Source organism: Desmodus rotundus, chromosome 2, assembly GCF_022682495.2.
Source record: "Desmodus rotundus isolate HL8 chromosome 2, HLdesRot8A.1, whole genome shotgun sequence".
Classification (NCBI taxonomy): Eukaryota; Metazoa; Chordata; class Mammalia; order Chiroptera; family Phyllostomidae; genus Desmodus; species Desmodus rotundus.
In genome coordinates, this window is record NC_071388.1 from 37458393 (window position 1) to 37484941 (window position 26549).

A 26549-nucleotide genomic window follows, 5' to 3' on the forward strand; every position below is an offset into this window, starting at 1 on the left:
GAACGTTACCTAATTTATCCAGTGCTCAATAAATATGTGTTAAATCAGAATGCAATTCTACTATAACATGTCTTGAAACATCAGAAAATCTATGAATCCAGAAAAAGCATGACTTAAATCTTCTTGGAAAAACAAAAAAAAACCTTAAATCAGGGTTATGCTAGAAAATATTTCCATTTATCTGTACATATGTATGTAGGAAATACTTTTTTCCAAGGACAGCTTTTGACTTAAAAAGTAGAAGACAAAGGGATCAACCTAAATCCGTGAAATACTGACGTTTGGCCTGATTACCTAAAATAGCACCCCTTCTTGTCAGGGGTGAGAGCGAACCTCATATAAATAATACCTCCATAATCAAGCACTCCACACATTCACTAGGGTGATTAAGGTTCGGGAGGCAGAAAGGAGAATCCAGAGAGGACTGAAGCTGAAAACCATGGACTTCAGTATACCGTAATTCAGCGATGAGACAGGCATTGGCAGGAGTGTGTGTGGTTACGCAGGAGATCGCGCACCATTCTCATGTGAGGAAAGAGACCACACAACAACCATTTTCTGAATGTTGCTTGTTTCAGAGAGTGTTCTCCCTTGGGATGATAGGGAGTGTGTTCTTAAAGGGGAGCTCATCCTCAGTCAGCCAGCGCTACAGGAACATGAAAATGGGCCTCAAGCCTCATGGCTATGGTACAGGGTGTCTCAACAAGAAAATAAAGGCAAAGGTTAAGTACTACCACAACACAGTGCCATAGACTGGAAGGAACATCTGATTTAGCCGAGGTCCTATTTCATGTCAGAAAACCCTAAAAAAATCATGTCGATGCTAACATCACCACACACACCTTAACCCCAAATCCATTTCCAACTCTGTTCTATAGACCTAGATTTTTGTTTACTCTAAAGGTTCCATAATCATTAGTCACAAGGATGCAAAGTACAGCATAGGGAATATAGTCAATGATACATAGTAACTGTGTATGGTACCAGATGGGTACAAGACTTATTGGGGGGGCTGCTTCACAAGCCGTGTAAATGTCCAATCACTATGCTCTACACCTGAAACTAATACAACAGTGTTTGTCAACTCTAAGTGGAAAGTAAAAATAAATAAATAAAACAAATAAACCTAGAATTGCAAAATGATCCATCAACTTCTTTCACAGGTACACTGTCAAAAAATAAATACACATTTGAACAACAATAACAAAAAGTTCCACAACCAAATGCTTGAAGGTTTTAGAAAAAGTAAAAAGAAGGGGGGGGGAATGCTATAAGGAATCTTTGATATTGAAGAGTTAGACCCAGCATTTAGAAAAAAGAAAACAACAAAAAAAAAATGTAAAGAAAAAATATTACAATACCAAAACCCAATGCAATTGTTAATGTTTTTCTTTTTTACTTTACATATTGTTTTTTTCCCAGCAAAATAAAACACTCTGGCCATACAATTTTGTGCCCTAATTTTGCTCTTTAAAATATATACAACTATGAACATTTCATGTAAATTATATTTTCTAAAAAAAATGTATTATCATAGTATTTAACCAATAAAAGTACTCAGCTAGTAAATTATTCATTCCATAGCTGGACATTTGGACTTTTTCAATGTTCACTATTTAAAAACAACCTTATCTCAAATATCTATGTGTACAGGTTTGGACAGGTATAATTTTTTTTTCCTCTTAGGATGGATTCCCTCAAAAGTTCAAAGGGACATAAGCATTATAAAGGAGTTTTCATGATTACCATATTGCTTTCCCACCAAATTGTGCAAATTTATATGGCATCAGCAAATTATATGTTTCCCTATACCCTCACTATGCAGGGTATTCCTAAGAAAAGAAAAAGGTTACTATTAAGATTGAACAAGTTCTGTTTGGCAACTATTTAAAGAACCTTTGTTGTTTTTTAAGAAGTATGTCAGTAGGAATGAGTAACTGGAATTTCCTCCATCAGCAAAAAGTTGTCATTCAGGTGACAAGAAGAGAAGAACTGATTTCGAAGTGTAAAAATACGGTAACGACCAGCATTTATGGTAACGCCCGCTGTGCAACTGCGTGTCAAATCAATGTCGATTCATTCTTTATTTGATTATAAAGCAAAACTCTGCGTATCTACTTGTTCTGTTGTAGCTGACCATCCTGACTAATAAATTAAAAGAAAGACTAAGGGCGGACATTCCAGATTCTGAGCTCTCCTCATGCTAGGTCTTCATGGCTCGGGGCACATCACTAATAGCCGGATTAACCTGACTTCATCCTGCCTGCTGTGAGTGTGCTTATAAATGGCACCAGCAGAAGCATATATGCAAAGGAATGTTTACCTAGCCCAGTTACCTTTGTCTGAGTCCAGAGAAACTACAATCATTTGCTGACATTTTACTAGCCACTGTAGCAGTTAATATGAGATCGTTCAATTAAAAAATGAATGAAAGGGCCCTGGCTGGTGTGGCTCAGTGGACTGAGTGCCGGCCTGCACGCCAAAGGGTCACTGAATTGATTCCCAGTCAGGGCACAGGCCTGGGTTGCGGGCCAGGTCCCCAGTGGGGGGTGGGCGAGAGGCAACCACACATTGGTGTTTTGTTCCCTCTCTCTCTCCCTTCCCCCCTGTCTAAAAAAACAAATAAATACAATTTTTAAAAAGTGAGTAAGTGGATTTTGGTGTTGTAAGTTAGAACCTTTAATGTTACACATAAACATTCAGGTTACTTTGTGCTCACTAGGATCACATTTATGTTAAGTGTGCACTGCACGTGGGGGGCGCTGTATTTGACGGGGGATCTTATAAACAAACAGAACGTGGGAAGCAAGCATTATCTCAGAAAAAGTGGCATGCTGCAAGCCTGTATTTGAGAGACTCAACACCACTTTGAGAAAAGGTTAGAAAACAGAGGAGGAGGATGCGGTACAGGAGACAAGATGCTCTTTACTGGACCAAACCTTCAAGCCTACGTGTATCATTACCTCCTCACAAATGGAGGCTATATGCCAAAATAAGCTTCAATTATAAAAACATGAGGATTTTTAAAAATACTACTACTCAGAATCAATCTGGAAAGTCAGTAATAACAACATACTGTTTTTGCATTTTCAAGCTAGTCTTCAATCATAATATGCAAAATACAACTGTTTCATAACACCCAACATTTAAGTACATTATAAATGAACATGCAATAGATGACAGTTGAATCTACACTCGAGAATTCTCCCCCACACCAAATACACAATTTAGGCCAAATAAAATTATACATTACACAAAGGAACAAGAGAAATGAGTGCCACAAAGTTCACAAATAACTACCAGGAACAACTTACCTAGAAAAAATTAAACCAAAACTGTGAATAACTACAGGAGAATCCAGGGAAATTGCAAAGGTGGGATGGAAGGGTTAAAAATGTCCAAACTAGCTTAGCAATTTTACAATGAACACTGCTATCAGGTTCGGTTATATAGACACAATTTAGCATGTACAGCTTCTGCATGTGGTTGCTAGATATGAGTTATTAGGGCAATCAAATTATTAATGTCCTTGGGTAAGCACTAATTAAAGGGAGCATAATGAATCAAGTCAATCATCACTGACAGTACTACATGTCAAATACATTCAATTATCAAAAGAGAGAAAAAAAAACCTAATTTTATTCCCTAGGATGTATTTGTTGAATATGGAAATCTAGTTCATAAAAGAACAAAATGGTGATGACCAAAGTAATTTGCTTAGGGTGAACTTTCTAGAGATAAAATTGAGAAAAAGAAGTCACAACCCTTAATAAAAACATCCTACAATAAATATACTTTTCTCTTACTTAGTTTTAATGACTAGGGGAGGGTAGCTTATTTCATTTGAAACCAAATACCACAATGTAATCCCTTTTTAACAAGCAACAAAGTTTATGGATTCAGAAACTGAAGAGCTGAGAAAATTAAGTAATTTGAGGGGGGGAGGGGGACAGGATTTTTAACAGACTAATGTATTTCACTGCTGATAACATTCATAATAGAATGATCACCACAAAGAGCATTTAAGATGAAAAAATTCAAGTGATTTTATCCCCTCTGGAGATGGATACCATCTGGTCCAATCAACATTAAACACTGTTTGCAGAGAACAAATATTAGACATTCTTACTGAAAAACATTATTTCTCAGTCCTACATTTAGTAAAACAGAACCGAACGTTCATAACGTGGTTTTTGGAACTTGTGACTAAGAGCTTTTCCATGATGAGGCCAGCAAGAAGGAAACTTTGTTTTCCTCTGGGTAAGCCTTTACAAGCGGCTCTTCAATGCCTCTGCACAGACACTTCGTCATCAAGGTTTCTCTTCTTCCTCCCTCGTCTTCCGAGTCACACTACTTCATGGGGACAGTGGCAGTGTTAAGATTCTCATTTCTTCTCTTTTGTTTTAACTTCTTCAAGAGAAATATTTATGGCCCAAAAGAGTAATTTACATTATATTTCTTAGACACTTAATGATTAATTCTCAATAATATCCCTTATGTATTATGGTGATAAATACATTGAATCCCAAGAGAAGGGATTTCAGGACTATGTGATTCCAAGATTGAACCAAATGCAAAAAAGGCAATCTTTATGTACAAATGGAAATCAGAACCAAGAAAGGGCCTTTGGAATAGTGGCAAGTGCAGAGATGGGTTAGATTATGAGCTCTGCCGGAAACCTGTCCCTAGTTGATAGCTCATAAATTTCTTAAACTCTTTTTCACCTCCTATCTCTATAAGTAATTTCAAAAGAAATGTCTGATGATGTCCATTATGATAGAAACAGGTCTCATTATTCCTGCAAAAGCTTACCTACAAACACAAATACACAACTTTTACTGGCAGCTCCCTCTTTAGGAGATATTCTCACATTCCAAATCTCAATGTGTACCTTTCATGCTTTCTACTTTCTCTCAAATATTTATTAGATATTTTTCTTTCAAGAAACTGTGAACATGCTACATACCTGATGTCAAGTTCTAATTGTCCTACATAGCTGTAGGATAATCTAGCGATCAATGGCTTTCAACTTTATCATGCCTAAGAATCTCCAGGGGCACTTGTGAAATGTGTACTCCTGAGCCCATTCACTGTGCTCAGGTGACACGGGTGACCAAAGGGTCAAACTTCAGAATTCTGGTGTAGGTAGCTCTTAAATCCTGACAGGCTGCAACCCTAGAAAAACTGCCATTAAGTCAAAATGTCATCATCAGTTGAGTGTCATTCCCCCCATAAATCGTAATGTAAGTATTAAATTTTATGAATGGACTGTTGTTCAGTTTTAGAGATGTGGCTTAACATCATACTTCATCACCAGTACACTCTGTATAAAGTATAAAGCTTTCTAAAGAATGCACAAAGAATAAGAATACAGTAAACAACGTAAAAGAACTTGTGATAAATATCAGCCTACCACAGAAAAAAAATTTTTTTAATATAATTCTTGCTGTATTTTTTCTGCAATGCAAGACATCTCAAGACTTGGAATTTAGAAGGGTTTTCTCTGAGAACATAACCGACTTTAAGAAGATGTTTGGTAATATTTAATCACTTGGTACTCTTTCAAAAATTAATTATTTTACTGCCCCATTTCCTTGTTGTATTCTCTTGTAGCAACATAAAACATCAATCCGCAGACTCCTGTTTGGAAACAAGAAGACCTGAGTGCTCGTTAACAACTCTACCTCCACCCTGCCCTATTTCACCTCAGCACAGGCCTGAACCACAAGATGCTGCCGAGCTGTTCAACTTTTCTGATCTCCAGAAACAGTGGTTTCGTATGGTTCAACCTAAATAACAGCCTTTACAATACATCTACAAGCCGTTCATTACAATATATTGCCCATCCACTGATCCTTCAGAATGTATTTTGCTTTAGTGTCCAAGGCCTCAAAACTCTAGCTTAAACAGCGGTCAGAATTCTAAGGCAGAAAAAAGTTTGTTTCGGCCCAAGAAATCCTTTCCATTTTGTCCAAAAGTACTACATGACAATATCTGAACATGTGCAAATATGTTATATATGTAACAATCACTAGGTCTCTACTTTTTCTACTTTCTTAATGATTTTATCTTATTTAATATAGGCTATGGATGTCCTCTTTGGATCTGCCTTCAATTCTAGTTTACCCGTTGAAAAAGAAAACAAAACAAGATCTATTAATTTCAGAGCTTCCTAGCAAGTTATTCTACATTAGTTGGTTACATTCATTTCTTCTCTCTTTTCGCCTCCCTGCCTTTGCTGGACATCATTTTCCCAGCTGTTCCAGGCCAGAGAAGAGCAGTGAGGCTTGAAAACAGGAAACCTCCACCAGAGGGAAAAGCTCAGAACTGGAGTGCAGCTGGGAAAATCTCAGCCAGTACTGGATCTAAGATCTAAGCTCATGTTTACATTCCCTCTATAAGGAAGGGCAACTAGCTGGACCCTGTAAGAACAATAACCGGAGTTTCAAAACCAAAATTGAGAGTTCAATGTCCTACTCTTATTTCTTTTGTCTTCCCTTACACACAACTACCAAAAATTCTATTTTTTCTGGAGGTACACACCTCGCCTTATTACTAAAACATTCCAATAAATTTAAGCTACAATTTCTAAAATTCAACCACTCCAGCATATTTTCAAAGCACTAAGTAATTCCATCTCATGTTAACAACCTGCACTTACATTGCTGTCAACTTGTTCTACCGTCCTATGCCCCACCCAGCCCGTTTATCCTCGTATAGTTTGTTTTGCTTAATCCATGCCACATTTTCGCTTGTCGTTTTTCCTTCTCTTTTATGACAGCACTTCTGTCTAGAAAACTTGGATGATCTCTCATTTAATATTTTTAACAAATGGCTTTCAGTAATTTATATTTATTAATTATCCCCCAATAAACACATCAGTAAGAATTCAGGTTATGGATATACATAATCAACTTGGATAATACTTATAAAAACATTCTGAAAAAATATGGTTAATTTAGCTTTTGAAATGCTTACCCCAATTAGGACCAGTAACATTTGGCTAAGGGTCTGAATATACGTTATTAAACTGATGATATCTGAGAGTTCATGGTCCTGTGTACAATAATCTCATTCCAGAACAAATCGTAAAAATGCTCTTTGAACAGTGAAACCCAAACCATTATTTCCAAGTACTTCCCTGAGATGATGCGAACATATTTGAAAGAGTCAGAGAGTTAAACCATGCAGTAACACATAGCTTTAAAATGGCAGTCCAGACATTTAAGGAAACATACAAAGTTCAACAGTTTGGACTGATACAAATTTCAAATGCATAAGAGGTTATTTTGAGAATATTAAAATAATTTGAGGCCTATTTACTTTATGAAAGTACTCACCTGACTCTTGCAAGTATCTATATACCAAGAAGTTGACCTCATCACTGCTTATACTCATCTTTATTCCCACTTAAACCATGAGGTCACAACACAGGATATAACCCTAAAAATAAAACAAAGTCAATTAAGTATTTTCTCAATGTAATATTTTAAACAAAATGTAAACAATGTTGTCAAAACCATTTGATTTTATTCAATAATGAAAAAAGTTCTATATTGCCTAATAATAAACCCTACAAATAAAGTCACTCCCAACAGTAATTGATTACAAACCCATGGCTGGGTCTATTTTTCTGCAAGATAACATGTTGACAAAAATGATTCAAAACTTATAAAAAGGCTTTAGCATCACACTTGAATGATCAAACAGCATAAAAAGTTGGTCCTTTTTCTCTTTAACTATAAAAATAGTAAATTTTAAGAATCAAAATATTTAGGAAAGACTGATTTTAGACCACTGGCTAAGAGGGGAGGAAGGTGAGCTTGTTTTTGTCTGCATAAGTTTGTAAGGTTTGAGGTCTGTGCATAGTCAACATCTAATCTGCAGTGTACAAGTTTCCAAAAGCTCTAAGTATGTAAGGCAGAGAGGCTGGAATACAATTCTGAAAACTCCAATGATATTGTCTCACTGGATATCCCGAAACCTTGAACTGGGAGGAAGGGAAAACCAGTGAACTAGGGCATAACAAACCTGTCTACTGTACTTATCCATTCCCCTGTCACAGAAGGGATTTAAAGCAGTTGTCAGCAGCCTTTTTTGTTCGGGGCCAGAGAGTGAATGTGTTAAGACTTTGCCGGCCACACAGTCTTCTGTCACTACCACTCAACTCTGCGACTGCAGCACAGAAGTGGCAGCAAACGGTAAGTAAACAAATGGGTATGACTATGTTCCAATAAAACATTATTTAGGGACACTGAAATTTGAACGTTACATGAATTTGTTGTGTCACAATTTTTTTTTTATTTCCAAGCACTTAAAAATAACAAATAAAAAGCATTCTTAAGTCTGGTCTAATAAAAGAGCTAATAGCTACAGTTTCTTGGTCCCTTGTTTACAAAAGATGTCCTAACATCTCGCATAAAAGGGTACCTAACATTATGGGTCTGTGCTGATTGTTCTGCCACCTCATGGATCCTTTATGCTGGAGAGTTCACAGTATACTTTAAAATCACAAATGAACAGCCCTGACCACCACCAGTGTGGCTTGGTTGGGTATCCCCCTGCAAAGCAAAAGGTCACCGGTTCAATTCCCAATCAGGGCACATGCCAGGGTTGCGGGTTCAGTTCTGGTCGGGGCGCACAGGAGAGGCGATGGGTCAGTGTTTCTCTCCCTCTTTTTCCTTCCCTTCCCCACTCTCTAAAGATAAATAAAATCTTTTTTAAAAAAGTCACAAGTTAACAAGCACTTGAGCAGGCTACTATGTGACAGGAACAGCTACTGCCCTAGATTGTGGAAAGAGTGGTGACTAAGCACTCATCAAGCGTGTATCTCAGAAAGGAAAAAAAGACAAGGAATTGCAACAATTTTCCGGCGGGACACACACAGAGGAAACCCTAACCAAATTTAGTGCCTGGGAATACAGCTCAGGGAAAGTGTCACTGGTGTTTAGACCTGAAGGACAGGAGCAAAATGAGAACGTGAAAGTTTGGGGGAGGAAGGCAGGGAATGGAAATAACTCAGTGAGTAGTAACAGTCAACAAAAGGGCGGGGTGAGGAGAAAGTAGCAAACCATGAAGGCTTGAAATCCAGACAAAAACTGTGTCCTAAGGGGCTTTGAAAGCATCACCTTGAGAAAATTAATGGACTGACAAGGTTTAAACAGCATAGGTGAATGACCTGATTTACGTTTTTAAAGATCCTGGATCAAATATGAAGAACAGACTGGAAGGCAACTGGACTGGAAAAGAGGAGTAAAGAGTTAGGAAGGTGCTGCAGAAATCTAGCAGAAGACTGAAGAACCTGGACTGTGCCACTGCAGGTGGAGAGAAGTGCAGGGATTCCAAAGACATTTAAGAAGTGGATTCAAGGTGGCTGGACACCGGAAGAAAAGGGAAGACTCAGAGTTCTTTTAGGATATCTGGGTGGCTGGTATTTCCAGATACTGAGATGAGAAACCATGGAGGAAGAGTAACAGCTATCTTGATGTAAAGAAAAAGGCACCTCCCCCACAAAATACTACCTCAAAGAGTACAGAGTTAATCACCTGAATGTTCAACATACAGTACCCCCCTCATCCGTGCGGACATTCCAAGAATCTCAGTGCCTGAAACCACAGACAATACTAAATGCTGCATATACCACACTATGACTGTTCCTATGTATAAATACCTACGCAAAGTTTAATTTATCAATTAGGCACAGTAAGAGAGTACCAACAATAAAATTAAGCATTAACAACAATAGGCTATAATAAAATTCTCTCTCATTGCAGAAGATCCCTTGCTGAAATATTTGTATAGACTCAATGCTTTCTAGCAATTACTTTCAATTTAAACGTTTCTGCTCATGTCTTCTACCCAGAGTTAGTATCTTTTCCATCCTTTTTCAATGAATATAACTAAATTTATTGTGATCATTTCACAATATATGTGTGTGTGCGTGTGTGTGTATATATGTGTGTGTACATATATATACACACACATATCTCAAATTATGTTGTATACCTGAAACAATGTTGTATGTTAATTATATCTCAATAAAACTGGGGGAAAACCACTTACAATTGTACTAAAAGACATAAAATAAAGGTTCAGGTCAACACTGTTTATAAGTAAGAAGAAAATGAACTACCTGACATACTACATAGAAAAATAATTTCCTCCTTCCCACTTTAACATTTTAATTTAGATTAAAACTTATAAACTACTTAGTGGTTCCACAATCAGGTAGAACATGGCTTCTTTTTTTCTTTTTTATTGAATGTACTGGAATGACACTGGTTAATAAAATTACATAGATTTCAGGCACACAGTTCTATAAAACACGTCATCTGTCTATTGTACTGTGCTCACCATCTCAAGCCCTTCCACCACTGATTCCCCCTGCCCCCCAATCCCTTTTCCTTCTGGTGATCACCACACTACTGTCTGCATCTACGTTTCGGGGGGGTTTCCTTCGTCCCTTCACCTTTTTCACCTAGCCCCCCAACCACCCTCCCGTCTGTTCTGAGTCTGTTCCTATTTTGTTAGTTTATTGTGTTCATTCCACATATGAGTGAGAGTCTATGGTATTTTCTTTCTCTGACTGGCTTATTTTACTTAGCCATAACATTGTCCAGGTCCATCCACGTTGTCACGCAAGGTATGATTTCCTTCTTTTTTAAGGCCAAGTATTGTTCCCTTTTGTAAATGTACCACAGCTTTTTTATTCACTCATCTACCGACCAAGACCTGGACTGCTCCAAATCTCAGCTACTGTAAATAATGCTACAATGAACACAGGAATGCACATAATCTCCCAAAGTAATGTTTCGTCGTTTCTTCAGCTATATTCCCAGAAGTGGAACTGCTGGGTCATTAAGGCGCTTCTGTCTTTCATTTTCTGAGGTATTTCGATACTGCTTTCCACAGTGGCTCCACCAATCTGCATTCCCACCAACTGTGCACAAGTTTTCCCTCCTCACTAGCACTTGTTGTTTGTTGATTTATTGATGATAACCATTATCACAGGATGTGAGGTGATATCTCATTGTGATTTTAACTTGCATTTCTCTGATGATTAGTGATGTTGAGCATCTTTTCAAATGTTATTGGTCATTCATATGTCCTCTTTGGAAAAGTGTCTATTCAGGTCCTTCGTCCATTTTTTAAATTTGACTGTTGTTAGTGTTGATTTTTGTAAGTTCTTTATAAATTTTGGATATTAACCCCTTATCAGAGGTATCACTGGCAAACATGTTCTCCCATTCAGTGGATGTTCTTTTTTGTTGATGTTTTCCTTTGCTGTGTAAAACTTTTTTAGTTTGATGTAGTCCTATTTGTTTATTTTTTGTTTCCCTTGCTCAATGCAATATATCAGAAAAAATATTGCCATGAGATATAAGAGATTGTTTTCTTCTACGATTTTCATGGCTTCAAGTCTAACGTTTAATTTTTTAATGCATTTTGAGTTTATTCGTGTGTGTGGCGTGTAAGAAGTTGGTCTAGTTTCATTTATTTGCACATTATCTGACAAATATGTGCCTTTTCCTTAACTAAGCACTGACCACATACTGTGGCCGTAACTTTGGCATGTGAGATACAACAGCAAAACTAGCACCAATTTCTTTTCCCTCCTTCCCTCCTTCTTTTCCCTCCTGAAAGAGATGCCACAATCTTAGGAAAGATCTTAGCAACCTCAGCATATGTTTTTTCTTTGCTCATTACGTTGAGAACTTTCACCTTTTCACTTAAAGGAAACAGTTTACAACGTCTCACTGGCAATCCAAATTGCCAGCTTGCTCGCTGGGTGATCATGAAGTAAAATAAGGGTCACCTGAAAACAAGCACTGCTGTACTGTGACAGTGGATCTGACAACCAAGATGGCTACTGAAATGACAGAGGGCAGGTGGCATACACAGCGTGGAGATGCGGACAAAGGGTGGAGTCCTGTCCCAGGCAGGACAGATCCAGATGGCATGAGATTTCGTCACGCTACTCAGAATGGCAAGTACTTTAAAACTTGTCAACTGTTCACTTCTGGAATTTTCCATTTAACATTGATTGTTAGACCAGTTTGACCACGGTTACTGAAAGTATGGCAAGTGGAACCACGAGCGACGGGGGACTGCTGCACTCCTATCACCTGGGGGGATAAACCAGCCCAAACGATGTGTTTGGGAAGTGAGGCAGTGACCAGTGGAAAGCAAACACTACAATGGCCATGCAAGACGTAAATAAAGGTTATGGGGGGGGGGGAAATGTACTAAAGCACTTTTTCTGACCAATGTATTTTATTCACGCAGTGAGTACTTTAAGCACTTCCCATGTTCCAATGTGCCAGGTACTCTGACAGATGCTAGAGACACGGCTAAACAAAGGAGACCAGGGACAGACCCTGTGACTTTACAGGTTGCTGGGGAGAGAGACAACAATTAACTCCAACTTAGATAAGAAAAATTACATGAAATTATGAGAGCACACACCCTGAGTCTGAGTGTTCAGGCAGGCGAAGTATGTAAAATGTAGGTGACCTACACACAAGGTTTCTGTGATAGGCACAGCTGAAGGAGCTAATATGCCTTTCAACTCAAAATACCTGAAGTATGAGACATTACCTTTGCTCCTATCTGTAGGCACACTGCTTTCTCATTGATCTGCATGATAAAGAAAGTGAGGTGAAAGAATATTCACATTTACTGAGTAAATGCTACATGCTATGGAGGGGGCTGGGCCTTATTAGCATTCTGTTTCCTCTTCGGGGTTATATTCGGCATTTTAAGGTAAGAGTACTGATATTCGAATAGCATTTCCATACACAGATCTGTGTATACAGAAAATGTTATTCAAATACTAAACTGTCCTCGGTGTAGGAAAACATGAAAACCAGTATGGAATGCATAATGGAGAATAATGTAATGACTATAAGGAATGGAAATTCTTAGCACTGGAGGGTCCTGAAGGAGCGGCTAATTCCAAGTTGTGGCCTAACGTGCCGAGGCCCCGTGCTGTAGAGCGCACAGCTTACACGGACTATGATGCGGACAGCACTCCAGGACGGTCAGCCAGTCTCTGCGGCCACAGACCACCGCAGTACCCTTTCTGAACCCACACAGAACCACGTAACAAAATTATTAGGTTGGCGGGGGTGAGTTCTCAATCTGCTGGGAAGCTGCTGGTTCAGCTGTCGCCCTGAAACCCACTGAGTTATCACAGAAAACTGCCGAATTGTCTTATTAAAACCAAGACACACAGTGAAAATACCGAATTATCATAACAAACACAAAGTGTGTGTGGAGGGAAACTGAAATTCGAGGAGAGAGATTAAATCAATCTATCCGTTAGTGAAGTCACGGCATTTACTGTCGTGTTGTGGGCTGCAGAGAATTCCTATGTTGAGCCCTTACTTCCAGTACCCCAGAATGCGTCTTTATTTGGTGATGGGAGCTTTAAAGAGGTGATTAAGTTAAAATGCGGCCAATAGAGTGGACCTTTAATGATGTGAACACAACCCAATAGGACTGGTGTCCTTGTAAGAGGAGGAAGAAACACCAGGATGGATGTGCACAGAGAGGCCATGTGAGGATGCAGTGAGAAGGTGGCCATCTGCAAGTCAAGGAAAGAGGCCTCAAAAGAAACCAAACCTGCTGACACCCTGATCTTGACCTTCCGATTTTCAGAACTGCAAGAAAATACATTTCTGTTGTTTAAGCCGTCTGATCTGTGGTAACTGGTTAAGGCAACGCTGGCAAACTGATACACACCCATTTTATACCACAAATTCTTACAAGCTCTCTACTTGATCATTCATTAGAGATCTTTAAAATTATTAAGTTCACAATTGCTAGGATCTGCCTTTTTGAGAATTTGCCTCTTTCTATCTTTAGGAGCCCATCCTGTCCTGTGATTATCAAAGACGACGAGATTAGCAGAATACATTAACATTTCAAAATCTTCTGCTCCCCACTGGCCCCTTCTTCTCATGCCCCCTCCCACGAATCATTCTCAGGAACAGCAGCAGAAAGTGTATTACTCTTAATGTCCCAGATTAAAAATAACAGCTCAAATTCTATCAATATTAGGTAATAACACTTTGGTGTGTATGAAATATAGGGTACAATGAAGGAAGGTATATTTTAAGACTGAACTTGAAGTCTTTGGCGATACAGCTTAAAATGTGCATGAAGTACATTCTCAATTTTTGCTATGCTAAATCCTATGAGGTTGCACAAAATTTTACTAAATGAAATCATGTTTACTGAATTTTCTAAACTACAAAGTTACAACATCAGGATTTAGAAACAATCTGATATTCTCAAGAAGAAACACTAAACTCTAAATGAAACATAATTCAGCTATTTTTATATAATATTAATCAAATTAAAAGCAAAAAACAAAACCAATTTGGCTAATTTCTTAAAGCATTAATAATAAACAACAGTATATTTACTTTTCTGTGTATTAGCTCTGAAGTACAACTATGATTTATTTGTCAAACATTTTAAGGATATCTTTTCATGGCTGCCTGTAACATTAAGTCCAAAGAGAAGCAAAGTAGTGTATTTCCTTACAACAAACAAAGGTGCTACCATTTATAACATTAGGATAAATGCAGAGTTTAAACTAAATTTTTAAAGACCCAATCTCATTAGATAACTTTTATTCACACTATTAAAAAAGAGACAATATCCTTTAAAAATAAATCAGTAAGTTTAAGAGGATATCTTTAATAATTTGAATATCATGTCCCAGTAAAAAGTCTATAGCATTCCTCTCCCTGATCCCCTGCCCCAAGAAAAATGAAGCAGCTTTAAATAAAAAGGTAGACAAGACAGTTTGTGAAGGTAAATGAGCAGACACTGGCACTGACTTTTACCTTCCAAGTGTGGCACATGATCATCTTTCCGATAATTTTATTAAGACTGTGCCTGGCAATGTGTACATGTTCTATAAAAGCTAGTTTACTATTTTTTAAATAGTTACGGCCAATTTCTGTGCCGTGAGAATTCCTTCGTTTGGCTATTGTTGCCGTTTGTTTTGTTATTCGATTAATGGTCACCAAACATCCGATGTTGGTAAATCTTAAGAATTTAAAGGATGATTGTAACTTGGAAGGGATTAACGTCTAAATTATTTTCCTTCCTTTTTTCATTCTGATCCAGAGCTCTCAAATATAAATTAAAGACAGCATGACAGATGATCTCTTTCACTTCTAAACGTCAAAGATCCAAGTCAGTAAAGTATACAGGGCATTTCGTATGAATCTCACAGGCCAACAGAATACGCCAGGTCACACAGTGATTTGAAATAAAGCACTTTTAATAGGCTTACTCACAAAACTGCATTCAGAGATTTTTAAAACTATCAGAGCTCAGATGGATGTCTCCAAGAATTAGGGGAAGGGAAAACAAATGAGCCCATCTCATTAAGAAACATTTAAGTACTTTTAGGTATGATGCTTGTTAGGATTAACTATTATTTATAAACAAACAGTGACTTATATAAAGACATAGACAAATAGTATACCAAATCATTTATTCATTAGTAACAGACTCCTGATGACTATTAACTGTTTTAACTGTGACCAGGGGATTTGCAAATTAGGGCCTGTGTGTCAAATCCAACCCATCGCCTGGGTTGGATTTGACACACAGGCCCTAATTTTTGTACATTTTTGTATTTTGTATTTTTGTACAGCTCACAATACCTTGTGATTTTTACAAAACAAAAAATGGTGTTTATAGAACATTTGCCATTGATTTGATGCAAGGGAGCACTAATTTTGACTCTCAGTTAAGCAATTTTAAGTCTCAGCAAAACTCTCAAGACTGAGAACAGTAAACTAGCAACCAATCCAAATCAGCTTTGATGTGAGTTCAACTGACATTAGCTACAGCCCTGTTTCTTTTTATGTCCAAAAGGCCTCAGAGGAGCTGCCTCACAGCCCTAGATGTGGACGTTAACTTCCCACACATGTGAAGAAATGGTTGTTTACACAGATGTCTTCGAAGATCCCTTTAAAATATAAGCCTACATGATTCAATAAATATGTGTTGAATGATTAAATAAAATTATAGTCAAGATATATTGACAGAGGAATGAAGAAGGACAAAAAATTAAAACACTAGGAAAACAAAGAGGCCATATTTCTGGTACATTTTTTTTTCAACTATTGAGCAGAAATGAGTCATAGGACTTAAAGCAAACAATTGTCAGTGTGGGAAGGAAATGTCTAGAAACTAAAGTTAGATATGAAAATAAAAATCAAGAATCTAGTGCCCTCCTACTAGAAAGGAAAGGTCTGAGTTTGTTTGAATGGGAACAAATATAAGAAAAGTAACAAAATTTCTCAATTAAAACAAACTTACTCTAGCTTTGGAACAGATCGGAGGATATGGAAGACTGAAATGGCTAAAACTTTAAAAGGACAATTACGTCAATGGATGGAAACTTTGCTTAAAACTGAGAAATTACAAGCAAAATAAAGAGAAAAAGGTACCGAATATAACAAACTCAGTTATAACCTTTTTCTTTTGATTCCTCAAAAGCAAAGAAAAAACTAAGCAGACAAAATTAAGACTACTGAGTCCTAGTAAGTCAAAACCAGTGTCCGTGGACTGATTATATGTACTCGGCAAATTCTTTACAAGAAGGGGAGAATCTGTAAAAACGTGCAGAGGACTGTTCTGCTGGCAGGAACGTGTGATTAATACAGACCTAGTGTCCAACGACAGGGGAAAAAACGGTAAAGAGATCAGCATTCATCCCAAGGTGCAATCGATGCCGTTCAAATCAGGTGAAGACAATTTAAACCAAGTTTAATACTCAGGTAACGGATTGATACACCCATGTGTACATGGCCCACACACGCGCACAAACACACACTAGCTATTGGAATATCACTGGCTATTGGAAAGACAAAGGCAAAAAGCAAGTGGAGCAGAAACTGATGACAATTGGAGTGATGTGAATTGGAGTAGGCTTTCAAGTTTATTTTTTTAAAGGGGAAAATCCACCATAGGTCAATTTACTACCCTATCCGATTTTGTTTAAAAAACCAACAAACTAAAAGCCAGGTAGGAACAAATCAAGTGCATCACTCCATGATCACACTGAGGTTCTGTCTCCTTCCTAAACAGTCTATAACCTGACTGGGTTGATCAAGCTCAAAGACAGATTTTTAGCAGTATCTTATTAAGAGATACTTTTCATTTCATCATAAATACATTTCACTGCTAACAATGTTCAAAGTGCTCAACACTAAAAACCAGATTTATTATCTTTATCAAGCCCATGACATAGTCTGATCACCTTTTTATTTAGTATAGAAATTTGGTCTCAAAGTGAAGCCTGGAGATCCATGGGGTTCTCAAGAATTTTTAAAAGGTGAGGTCAAAATTATTTTTGTAATGTTATTAAGATGTTACCTGCCTTATTCATGGAAGTGACGTTTAAAATGACGTTGTAAAGTGGGTAAAACCAAGGCAGGAACATCTTACTCTCTTAGTAGTCATTATATTTTCCACTACCATGCACTCAAACAAACAAACACACAAACAAAAACCCACAAAAATTCTTCACTGAAAAATTTCCTTGATGCAGCAAGAAAAAAAAAATGCTTACTTTATTAATGTCTTAATCCTCAAATACACATACTTTAATATCCTATGTAACAAAATGTTCAGTACACATAAAAACACTTTGTTACTAAAATGATGAGTCTCAAAGAAAAGCACTGTGTTATCTGAACTAAGAGCTGAACTGGATACTTTTTTTTCATGGAATGCCACTTTTACGTAGAACAACTGACAGTGTATGGCTTTTCAGACTGAGAATACTGCAGGCATTTTCTTGCAAATAAAGTGAAACCATCACTTTATAGAAAATACCTAACAGTATGTGTTGGCAAGGATAAAACTTAAGCTTTTAAGAGAAAAATAGTACTTGGAAATTTTATCGGTCATCTTCAGCTTGATTAAGAGCCTCCCAATACTGTATTCTAATGAGATCAATGGTGATATTAATGAGTCTGATTTTTTTGTATTATATAATGAACATATGGAAGACCTGCATAACCCAGTAAGAACAAGTATTTTCTCACTGACCAGTACAAAATTATGTATGCCAAACCATTCACTCAAAGTTCAAGAGAGACCAATGGATTTTAATGGGTAGAATATAAAATGTTCACTGATATAATTTCACATCTTGCATTAGAACTAACCCTCAAGAGACTATCCACTTGTTGAAATTTGGTGTAGTATCAAAGAGCATGATCCAAATTTATTGAAAAAAATAGCATTTTGATTTGAAATATTTACAATTATTTATCTTTGCAAGGCCAGTTTCATTTATTTTGACCACACTAATACATCTCCATGTGACTGCAGAAGCAAATGTGAGAACACAGCTGTCTTCTATGAAGCCAGAGATTAACAGAGAATTGAAAAATGTAAAACAATGCCACTCTTCTCATGAAAAATTTTCATTTTGGAAAACAGCTGTTTTTCATAAAATGTATTATTGATGGGTTTACTGTAATGTTAAAAAGTGTTGGTAACATAAAATTTCAGTTTAACTTTATGATGCAGCAAATATCAATAGCTATAACCCACATAAACTAAAGTTCTTTGGAGTCATTATTAAATTAAGGATGTGACGAAGTACTAAAACCAAAGGGTCAAGACCTGAGAGTCTAAAACTTGATTTCCTCTTGGCAATATTGGTGCTAATCTTTTTGGCAAAGTTCAAGAGTGTCCCTGAAGAAACAGACCTCTTAAACCATACTGCTGTTCAGACTGTAGCACGACCTAAATCTTTAGTTTGACTCCTATTATATTCATGCTGGAATATGTGTTACATATTCAGTAAATTTATACCTAATAAACAAAAAAAAAGCCCAGTACTTAAAAGATATAAACATCCTCATACAAAGTTCTAGTTTTGGTAAAGCATGGGGTCTACTAACTAAAACTTGGAGTGGAATTTACAAACTTTCCGAGACTATGCCTCTGTAAATGGACTTCTAGATAATTCCACTTGATTCAGTAATTTTACTGAGTGCGAATATGCCTGGCACTGTTCTAGGTCTAGAATACTGTAATAACACAGAACTCCATTAATATAAAGAGTGATACTGTGAATAGGCTTCACAGGCAAATCTCAGACTGCATGCCATTTCTTACCAAATTCTACCATATAAAGCTGCAGAAAAGGCGTGGAGGCCGTGCCACAGAAGCACACCACCACATCGCATGTCCTTCTCCCACAGTGCAGCCCACACTGCCTGGCAGGTTCGGCCCAGCCTCACCACCTGTGTTAACTGGTGAGGGCTGCACTCTCTTTCCCACCAACTGAAACATGAAGGTGGTGTCCAACGGCCTTTATTTTCCAAAGAGAAGGCATTGAAAACTACACACAATGGCAGCCTCCTTCACCATATATATGAAAATAAAGAGTGCAGGATTTGGGCACTACAAAATCCAGTCCAAACATATTCAATCTGTGAGCTACCACCAGCAACAAAGTGGACGGCTGAGCAACAAATCTGAAATTCTTTACAGCCAGACTCCCAGGTTACACACCTGGTACAAAGTCCATACCTGCCCTTTTACACTGTGAGAACTCAAAAGAACAGAGGAGATGCGGGGAGTGGAGGACATCTAGCAAATAGAAGCACATCTGTATTTAATAATGGCAAGTAAGTGTTCCACAGTAATTTTGCTACTCCTACCCATATCAATAATTGTTGTGGATATATTAGAGGAAATTCAAAATGGGGCTTCCATTCCTTTTCAAATCTTTGTGTACAAGCTATTATTTGTCAGGTGGAGAAGCCTAGGCAGAATTGCAGAGCAAATGCAGCTCTCACTAGAATTTCTCACCATCCCTTTCTCCAGACTCTTACAGAGCACTCCAATCAATATCAACATCACTGAAAGTGACACAGCCAGACAGTTTATGCCTCATGGTATGGTGCAAAAGAGAAAAAAGGACGACTTCATCATGAAACCAAAGAGAGAATTTTATCAAGCCTCTAACTATCACTTTACAGGGATTATAGGAGTACAGTAGAATGTGTTAACAATACCACAAAGATGCAATTAAACAAATCCAGAATATGGGATATTGAACAGAATAAATGAATAAATGTCTTCTACCAGTAAGTGGAAGAGACTTAAATTTAACAACCAAAAGCAGTGTGTAGACCTTACTTGGAATCTGATTAAAACTATATGAAAATGTCATTTGGGAGACAAAAAAAAAAATTAATTCCCTTCACTGCTTCAAGTTTCTCCTAAGGCTTGTATCTTTTCCGGACCATTGTAACACATGAAGTCGAGCCTGTTCTCTATATTAATGGGAAAGGTAGGGGAAGCTGTATATAAGGATGAGGACAGTGAGTGTAGAGACGATACAGCAACTCTTATTTCATATTTAGCAGGTATCCTAGTCTTTCAACTCTTATTTTGTGTAAAGATCCCGATATGACTATGGAATACTGGGCTCAGCTGTTTTCTCTGCAAAGTCAACAGCTCCAGAGTGATAACTTGCTATGAGTTTATCCAGACATACTCCAAGAATTTTCATCAGAAACATACCATTTACTCTCAAATTGCAGAACAATTTACAGTTTCCCAAGTACAGGTATTATAGAATGGCCTTATTCCTTCAACACAATGCAAACGATGCCAGGTGCTCCATTAAGAGCTTTCAAGGAACAAAACTGAAGACAGAACAGTGGTGTGTGCATGCAGGAGAGTTGGAGCTTCTCTTCTCATTGCTCTCAACCTCGCGGCTTTCTTGGAGAAGGAAAGGCATTTAGAGGAAAGAGGATGCTGTGCAGTCAACTTCAGAATTGGTTTGATACATACTGAAAGTATTACATTAAGGAATTAGTAGTAAACTTTTCTTGAATACCATCTGGCAATCAGATATTTAATCTTTGATTTATCTCAATCACGTAACTAAAAAGTGTTCTTTTTTGCACAACAAATAGAAGGAATAAACAGTCTTTCAAAAAATATGAAGCTGTCTGGGCCACGAATCTAAAAAACACTCAACCTCAATTAAAACACCTAATGTTGTAATAGTTATTGTTGTAATTAAATGTTATACATAAAATATGTTACAATGAAATGGAGGAGAACCTCTACTCCTGTGCTCGATTCTGGTTACTTTATCAGACATCACTGGGTTATTCAGTGTGAAAGATTTTAAATGTACTCATGGCCAGCAGACAGGAGTCTGGAATTATTTCCCTGCTAGAACTAAAAGAATGTCCCTTCTTTTCCATTATGTAGTAGGAATGGGCTCACCTTTTTTCCTTTTCTTTTGGTGGTCCCTCCTTATAGTAGTGGTAAAGAAAGATGTCAGGGCACTACTTACACCAACAAAAAGGAGCTAGAGGTATGGCAACAAATGAAAACACTCTTTTCAAAATTAACTTTTTATTTCTATAGACCACTGCTCTAAAGAAACAATACTGAATTGTACAATGTGTAGGATAGGTAAGATTTTTCAAACACTGTAGTGACTCAACAAATGACAAGTTAGGAATGACAAGTTATTCATATTCATTAAAAAAAATGAAAGCTACTTAAGAGCAGACAGTTGATTGTTATTATTTACTATTGTACTTGTGTCTAGAATATAGACTGACTCACAAAAAGGACTCCATTATTATTTGCTGGAAGAAACAAATAAAACTCTCTTTTTTAAAAAAATTAGTCAGAAGTATTTTTGAAAGACCAAAAAATGATCTTCACCGACGACTAAAAGTCAATGGTCTTTGTTTTTCCCTCCCCCTTTTTTCTTTATTTATTTTTTTGGTCTTTTTCATCCATTCCCATCTTGATCTCCATTACCTTCTCTATTTCAGTAAGTTCTACCTCCACGTATCTTTGGTCAAACATTAAATGCAAAGAAAAAGACCCACACTCCAGTTCTAGACGACCAGACCAGGTTCTTCCTTAGTGTGGTGCCAAAAGGTCCCAAAATCACCTGGGGACCTTTTTCAAAGTAATGTCATGAACTTTGTGACAACACTAAATGGTCTTAACTAAGTTTTAGCAACTAAGAGGTACAGCCCAAGCATGTTTATTTTTTAAAATTCCTCAGGTCATATAAACCATGCCTTGCATCATGCCACATACTCTAAAACTTCTCTACCTTTAAATCCTATTACTGTAAAACAAAACGAAGTGTGCATACACTCTGCACACACACACACACCTTTTAAGGTAAACTTCGCAAATCTCCGAGCTACTCACTCCTAACTGAACAGGGTTTCGTGATCACCTCAGTAACTCACACTTCTCAGCGTCCTCAAATACATCCCCCTCCTCCTGGACTGTATCCGCTCTCCCTCCGATTTCATGTGAATCTACTGATCAAACATTGCAGCACAGAGGCCGGGATCCTTCCTCACACTCAGCCCAAGTAGTCCCGCCAATTCCACTTGAGCATTTGTAACACATGTAAAGCCCAAACAATGATGGTATCCAAAATCATTTTGCCCCTCTGAGCCATGTGGCATTTTATTAGGTTTCTAACTTCTTTATCAAAATTTCCATCATGGATTTTCAAAAATTTTAATTTTCCTCAAGGACCTCATCTCACTGAAAGCCCCTCAATCTAAGGTCACTTTGCTTCTTTGGTAAAAGTTATCAGAACTTCCTTGACTTTTTGCTCACTTCAAAATCTTTATTTTTTATTCACCATACTATTTTTTAAGATTTTATTTATTTATTTTTAGAGAGATGGGAAAGGAAAAAGAAAGGGAGAGAAACACTGATGTGCAAGAGATACACTGAGTGGTTGCCTCCTGCATGCCCCCAATGGGGGAGTGAACCTACACCCCAGGCATGTGCCCTTACCAGGAATTGAACCAGCGACCTTTTGGTTTGCAGGCTGGCATTCAATCCACTGAGGCACACCAGGCCAGGGCTATTCACCATATTTTGTGCTGACTTGCTGAAAAAGAAAAAAATATGTAAAAGAAAAAAAAAACTACCTGATATAATCTACTGGGTCTTCTAGCTAAATTACTAACCCTTTATAAAGGAACTGGACACAGTGACTAACAAAAACAATAGCTTTTCTCTATTCCAGTAATAAGCACCTAAAAATACAGATGAGAAAATAAATTTATAAGAGCAAAAAAACTATTAAATATTTACCAAAAAGTTAACAGAACAGGCCCAGGATTCAGGCGAGTAAACATAATATTCTACTGAAAGATACAAAACCTGACCAAGGGACAAGGACGGACTGCTGTGCAGACTTCTGCTGTCACAGCGACTGTCCACCTGAAACGAAGTAGAAGTGGGCCCACACATTTCACTGCAAGAAAAAATAAAGCCCAGATGGACTTAGTACTTAGACATTTTAGTAAATGTGGTGTACATGTGTGTATGTACGCATGTACATATATACATACTGCAGATGTACAAGTACATATTTAATTACAATGTATATGTTCAACCTAGAGAGCTGGGAAAAAATCTTTTTAACCAAGACTAGAAACTCAAGTACGCAAGAAAAAAGAGCAAAATCTGAGTACATAAAGATTTACTAGTTATCAAGGAAATAACATATCCAAGTAACAAAGACTAAAATTATACTCGCTAAGTAAAATATAAGAGATTTGATATTTCTGGCAGAAATATGGGGAAAGGTTATTCTCATTTACTGCAAATGGAAATGTGAAGCCCTTTTGAAAAACAATCTGACAACCTTTTGTTAACAGTAAAAGCGTTCGCCTGTCTGGTGTTGCTCAGTGGACTGAGTGCCAGCCTGCAAACCAAAAGGTCACTGGTTCAATTCCCAGTCAGGGCACAGGCCTGGGTTGCAGGCCGGGTCTCTGAGAGGCAACAGATCTACGTTATCTCTCTCGCACCGATGTTTCTCTCCCTCTCTTTCTCCATCCCTTCCCCTCTCTCTAAAAAAATAAATAAAATCTTGTTTTAAAAAAACTAAAAATATTAGACTGCTCATAGATTTGCTCCTTTTTGTCAGGTTCAAATGATTAAACAGTCAAAAATGCCATTTGGTTCATCTAATGCACATAACTGTGCAACCCAGAGAAATAAAAGCACAAGTTCCTAGAGATGTTTATTTTAGCATCACTCTTTTTTAGTGTCCAAAAAAAAAAGTTTATTAAAGGGAGAGAGTACCAAAATGAGATTGTGATACACTGATAATATTCATGGATTATAAAACTTAAAAATAAACTGGTGGGGAGGAGTCCACTACAAAAATATAATCACATTCATGTATTTAAAGTAAAAGATATGTACATTGTATAAACAAAAAATATTTGTTATTGGTAGTTTTGCTTTTGATCTTATAGACTCTAAATAACTTTGTTACTATTACATCCAAATTCAACGGGTTTTCATACTTAACTCCCACCCCTTGCCATTTCCAGCATTTGTGAAGGCTGAAAAGAACAGTCTTTAAACTTCCAACATTTGACTTCCTAATGCGGCCCCTCTCCTCACCCTGGTGTGTGCACAGCTGACTTCTTTGTAGCCCTTTGATCTGCACTCTTCTCTCCCACTAATGGTCTCCTCCACCCTGAAGAACTAGAAAACGACCACAGAACACCTCCCCACCTTTCCCCTCCCCACTGACAGAGCCCTTCTGAGAAACAATCTGACCACCTTTATTCCAGCTGACTGGAGCACAAATCCTCTTTTCAGAATCTTATAACCCAGCATTATCTGGGAATATTTATGCCCTAGGCCCCCAAATTTGTTTCTCCTCTTGCCCATAACTATCACTGGTTCTACCATTTACCAACTTTAGTATCACGCTGGATTTAACCTCCTACCTTAGCTTTTTACTTGCACTCTTAGGTTCTATCTTCCACTACCTATCCAAAACCACTTTCAGCCAAGCCTTCCCTTTGACAGCTCCTACCACCAGTACTACAATAGTCTCGGTCTCCTAGTCCCTTCCTGTTATCATCTGACACCCAGACGCAAAACATAACTCTGATTATGTCGTATATATTTTATTGCTACCTATTAGCTTCCACATTCACTCTAAACCTTTTAGCCAGGTATTCAAGTTCTCCAGTTCTGTGGTCTCAAAGTGTCTATCTAGCCACACAGCATCTTCCTTAAATGCACCCTTCAGATGAAGACAGACATTCCTTGACTTTTGATGGGGTTAGGACCCAATAAACCCATCATAAGCTTAAAATACTGTAAGTTGAAAATGCATTTTCATCATTATGTGCTCAGAACACTTACATTAGTCTACAGTTGGGCAAAATCATCCCTCTGCCACTGTGCAGCATCACAGGAGTTTCATGCCACATTATTTATGGGAAAAGATCAAATTCAAATTTCAAAGTACATTTTCTACTGAATGCTTTTGTTTTCACATCATCGTAAAGTTGAAAGTTTTTAACTTGAACAATCATAAATCAGGACCATCTGTATATTTGTATCATTCTGACATCCAACAAATTTCCACACTCCTGCTTTTTAGCTCTTTGTTCCAACTACAAGTGCTGAAATTCTTCTGTTCTTCTTCAAATGTCGTCTCCTTATGAAGCCTATTCAAATGCCAACATTAAAGATGGCTGCGTACTTTCCTTCGGTACCCCAAACATAGTATTTTTACTTTTTAAAATACGCAGAATGTTTGTTTTCTTTCGAGGGCTACTGCTTTTGCATAAATAAAAGTCATTTTAAATTCCCTGAGCTCCAGTTTCTTGTTCTGTAAAAAAAAAAAAAAAGTAAAATCTAATCTACAAACCTCATTGGTAGGCAGAAATGCATGAAAAAGCAGTTTATAATATAAGTGTTAAAGTTGTTATTGTATTACTTTTATTATGCATATTTGTTTTTTCAACTACTACCAAATTATTAAACATTTAAAAGGCAGTCTGTTCTTTATAGCCTAATACCCAACACACAGTAGCTGTTCAAATATTTCTTTCAAACCTTCGTAAGTCATAACTCTCTGCTCCAGCATAAGAAATATAATCTAAGCACAATTTATATACCATTATGCCTTGATCAAAATAAAGCATCTAAAATAAGCCAGTCAGAGAAAGACAAATACCATATGATTTCACTCATATGTGGAATCTAATTAACAAACTGAACTCACAAGCAAAACACAGACGGACTCATAGAGAGGAGGATGACAGCTAAGTGGGGGGGATGGGGAGAGTTGGAGGGAGTGAGCAAAAAGGAAAAAGGACTTGCGGACATGGACAAGTGTGGTAACGGCAGAGGAGAGTATGAGGGTAGTAAATGGTAATGGGAAAAAATAAAAACCTTTTAGGAAAAAGCATCTACAAGCCTTCTCCCTGAAGATGTCTCCTCAAGAAAACTACTGCCACATAACACACCTAGACCTCTGATTTAGTCCGCCTGAAACCCAGTTAGTTTACTGGCAGGCAGAGAGGGACCCTTTAAAATGGCTAATAAATAACTAAGAAGTCAAAGTATCTGTTTGTATGATTGTGATGGTGGCATTCTAGCCAATCTAACAAATTTATCCAAGATCTATAGTTGAACACTAGTGCTTCAGTTTACCATATAATTCA

At 37.4% G+C, this 26549-nt stretch overlaps 1 protein-coding gene across 13 annotated transcripts in view; it reads right to left on the reverse strand.

Moving 5' to 3' along the window:
* TBL1XR1 (TBL1X/Y related 1) overlaps positions 1 to 26549 on the reverse strand; it is a 144314-nt gene that overhangs the window by 29761 nt on the left and 88004 nt on the right. For 7 of the 13 annotated variants that reach the window (XM_053918101.2, XM_053918092.2, XM_071220572.1 and 4 more), the window contains one exon: positions 7341 to 7443. The exons of 2 other annotated variants lie outside the window; for them this stretch is intronic. In XM_053918101.2, coding sequence (XP_053774076.1) covers positions 7341 to 7398 — 58 coding nt within the window. In that variant the 5' untranslated portion in view covers positions 7399 to 7443. Of the gene's footprint in view, positions 1 to 7340; positions 7444 to 25239; positions 25712 to 26549 lie in introns of all 13 variants that reach the window. 4 more of the 13 variants (XM_071220573.1, XM_071220574.1, XM_053918096.1 and 1 more) reach the window with 1 other exon arrangement.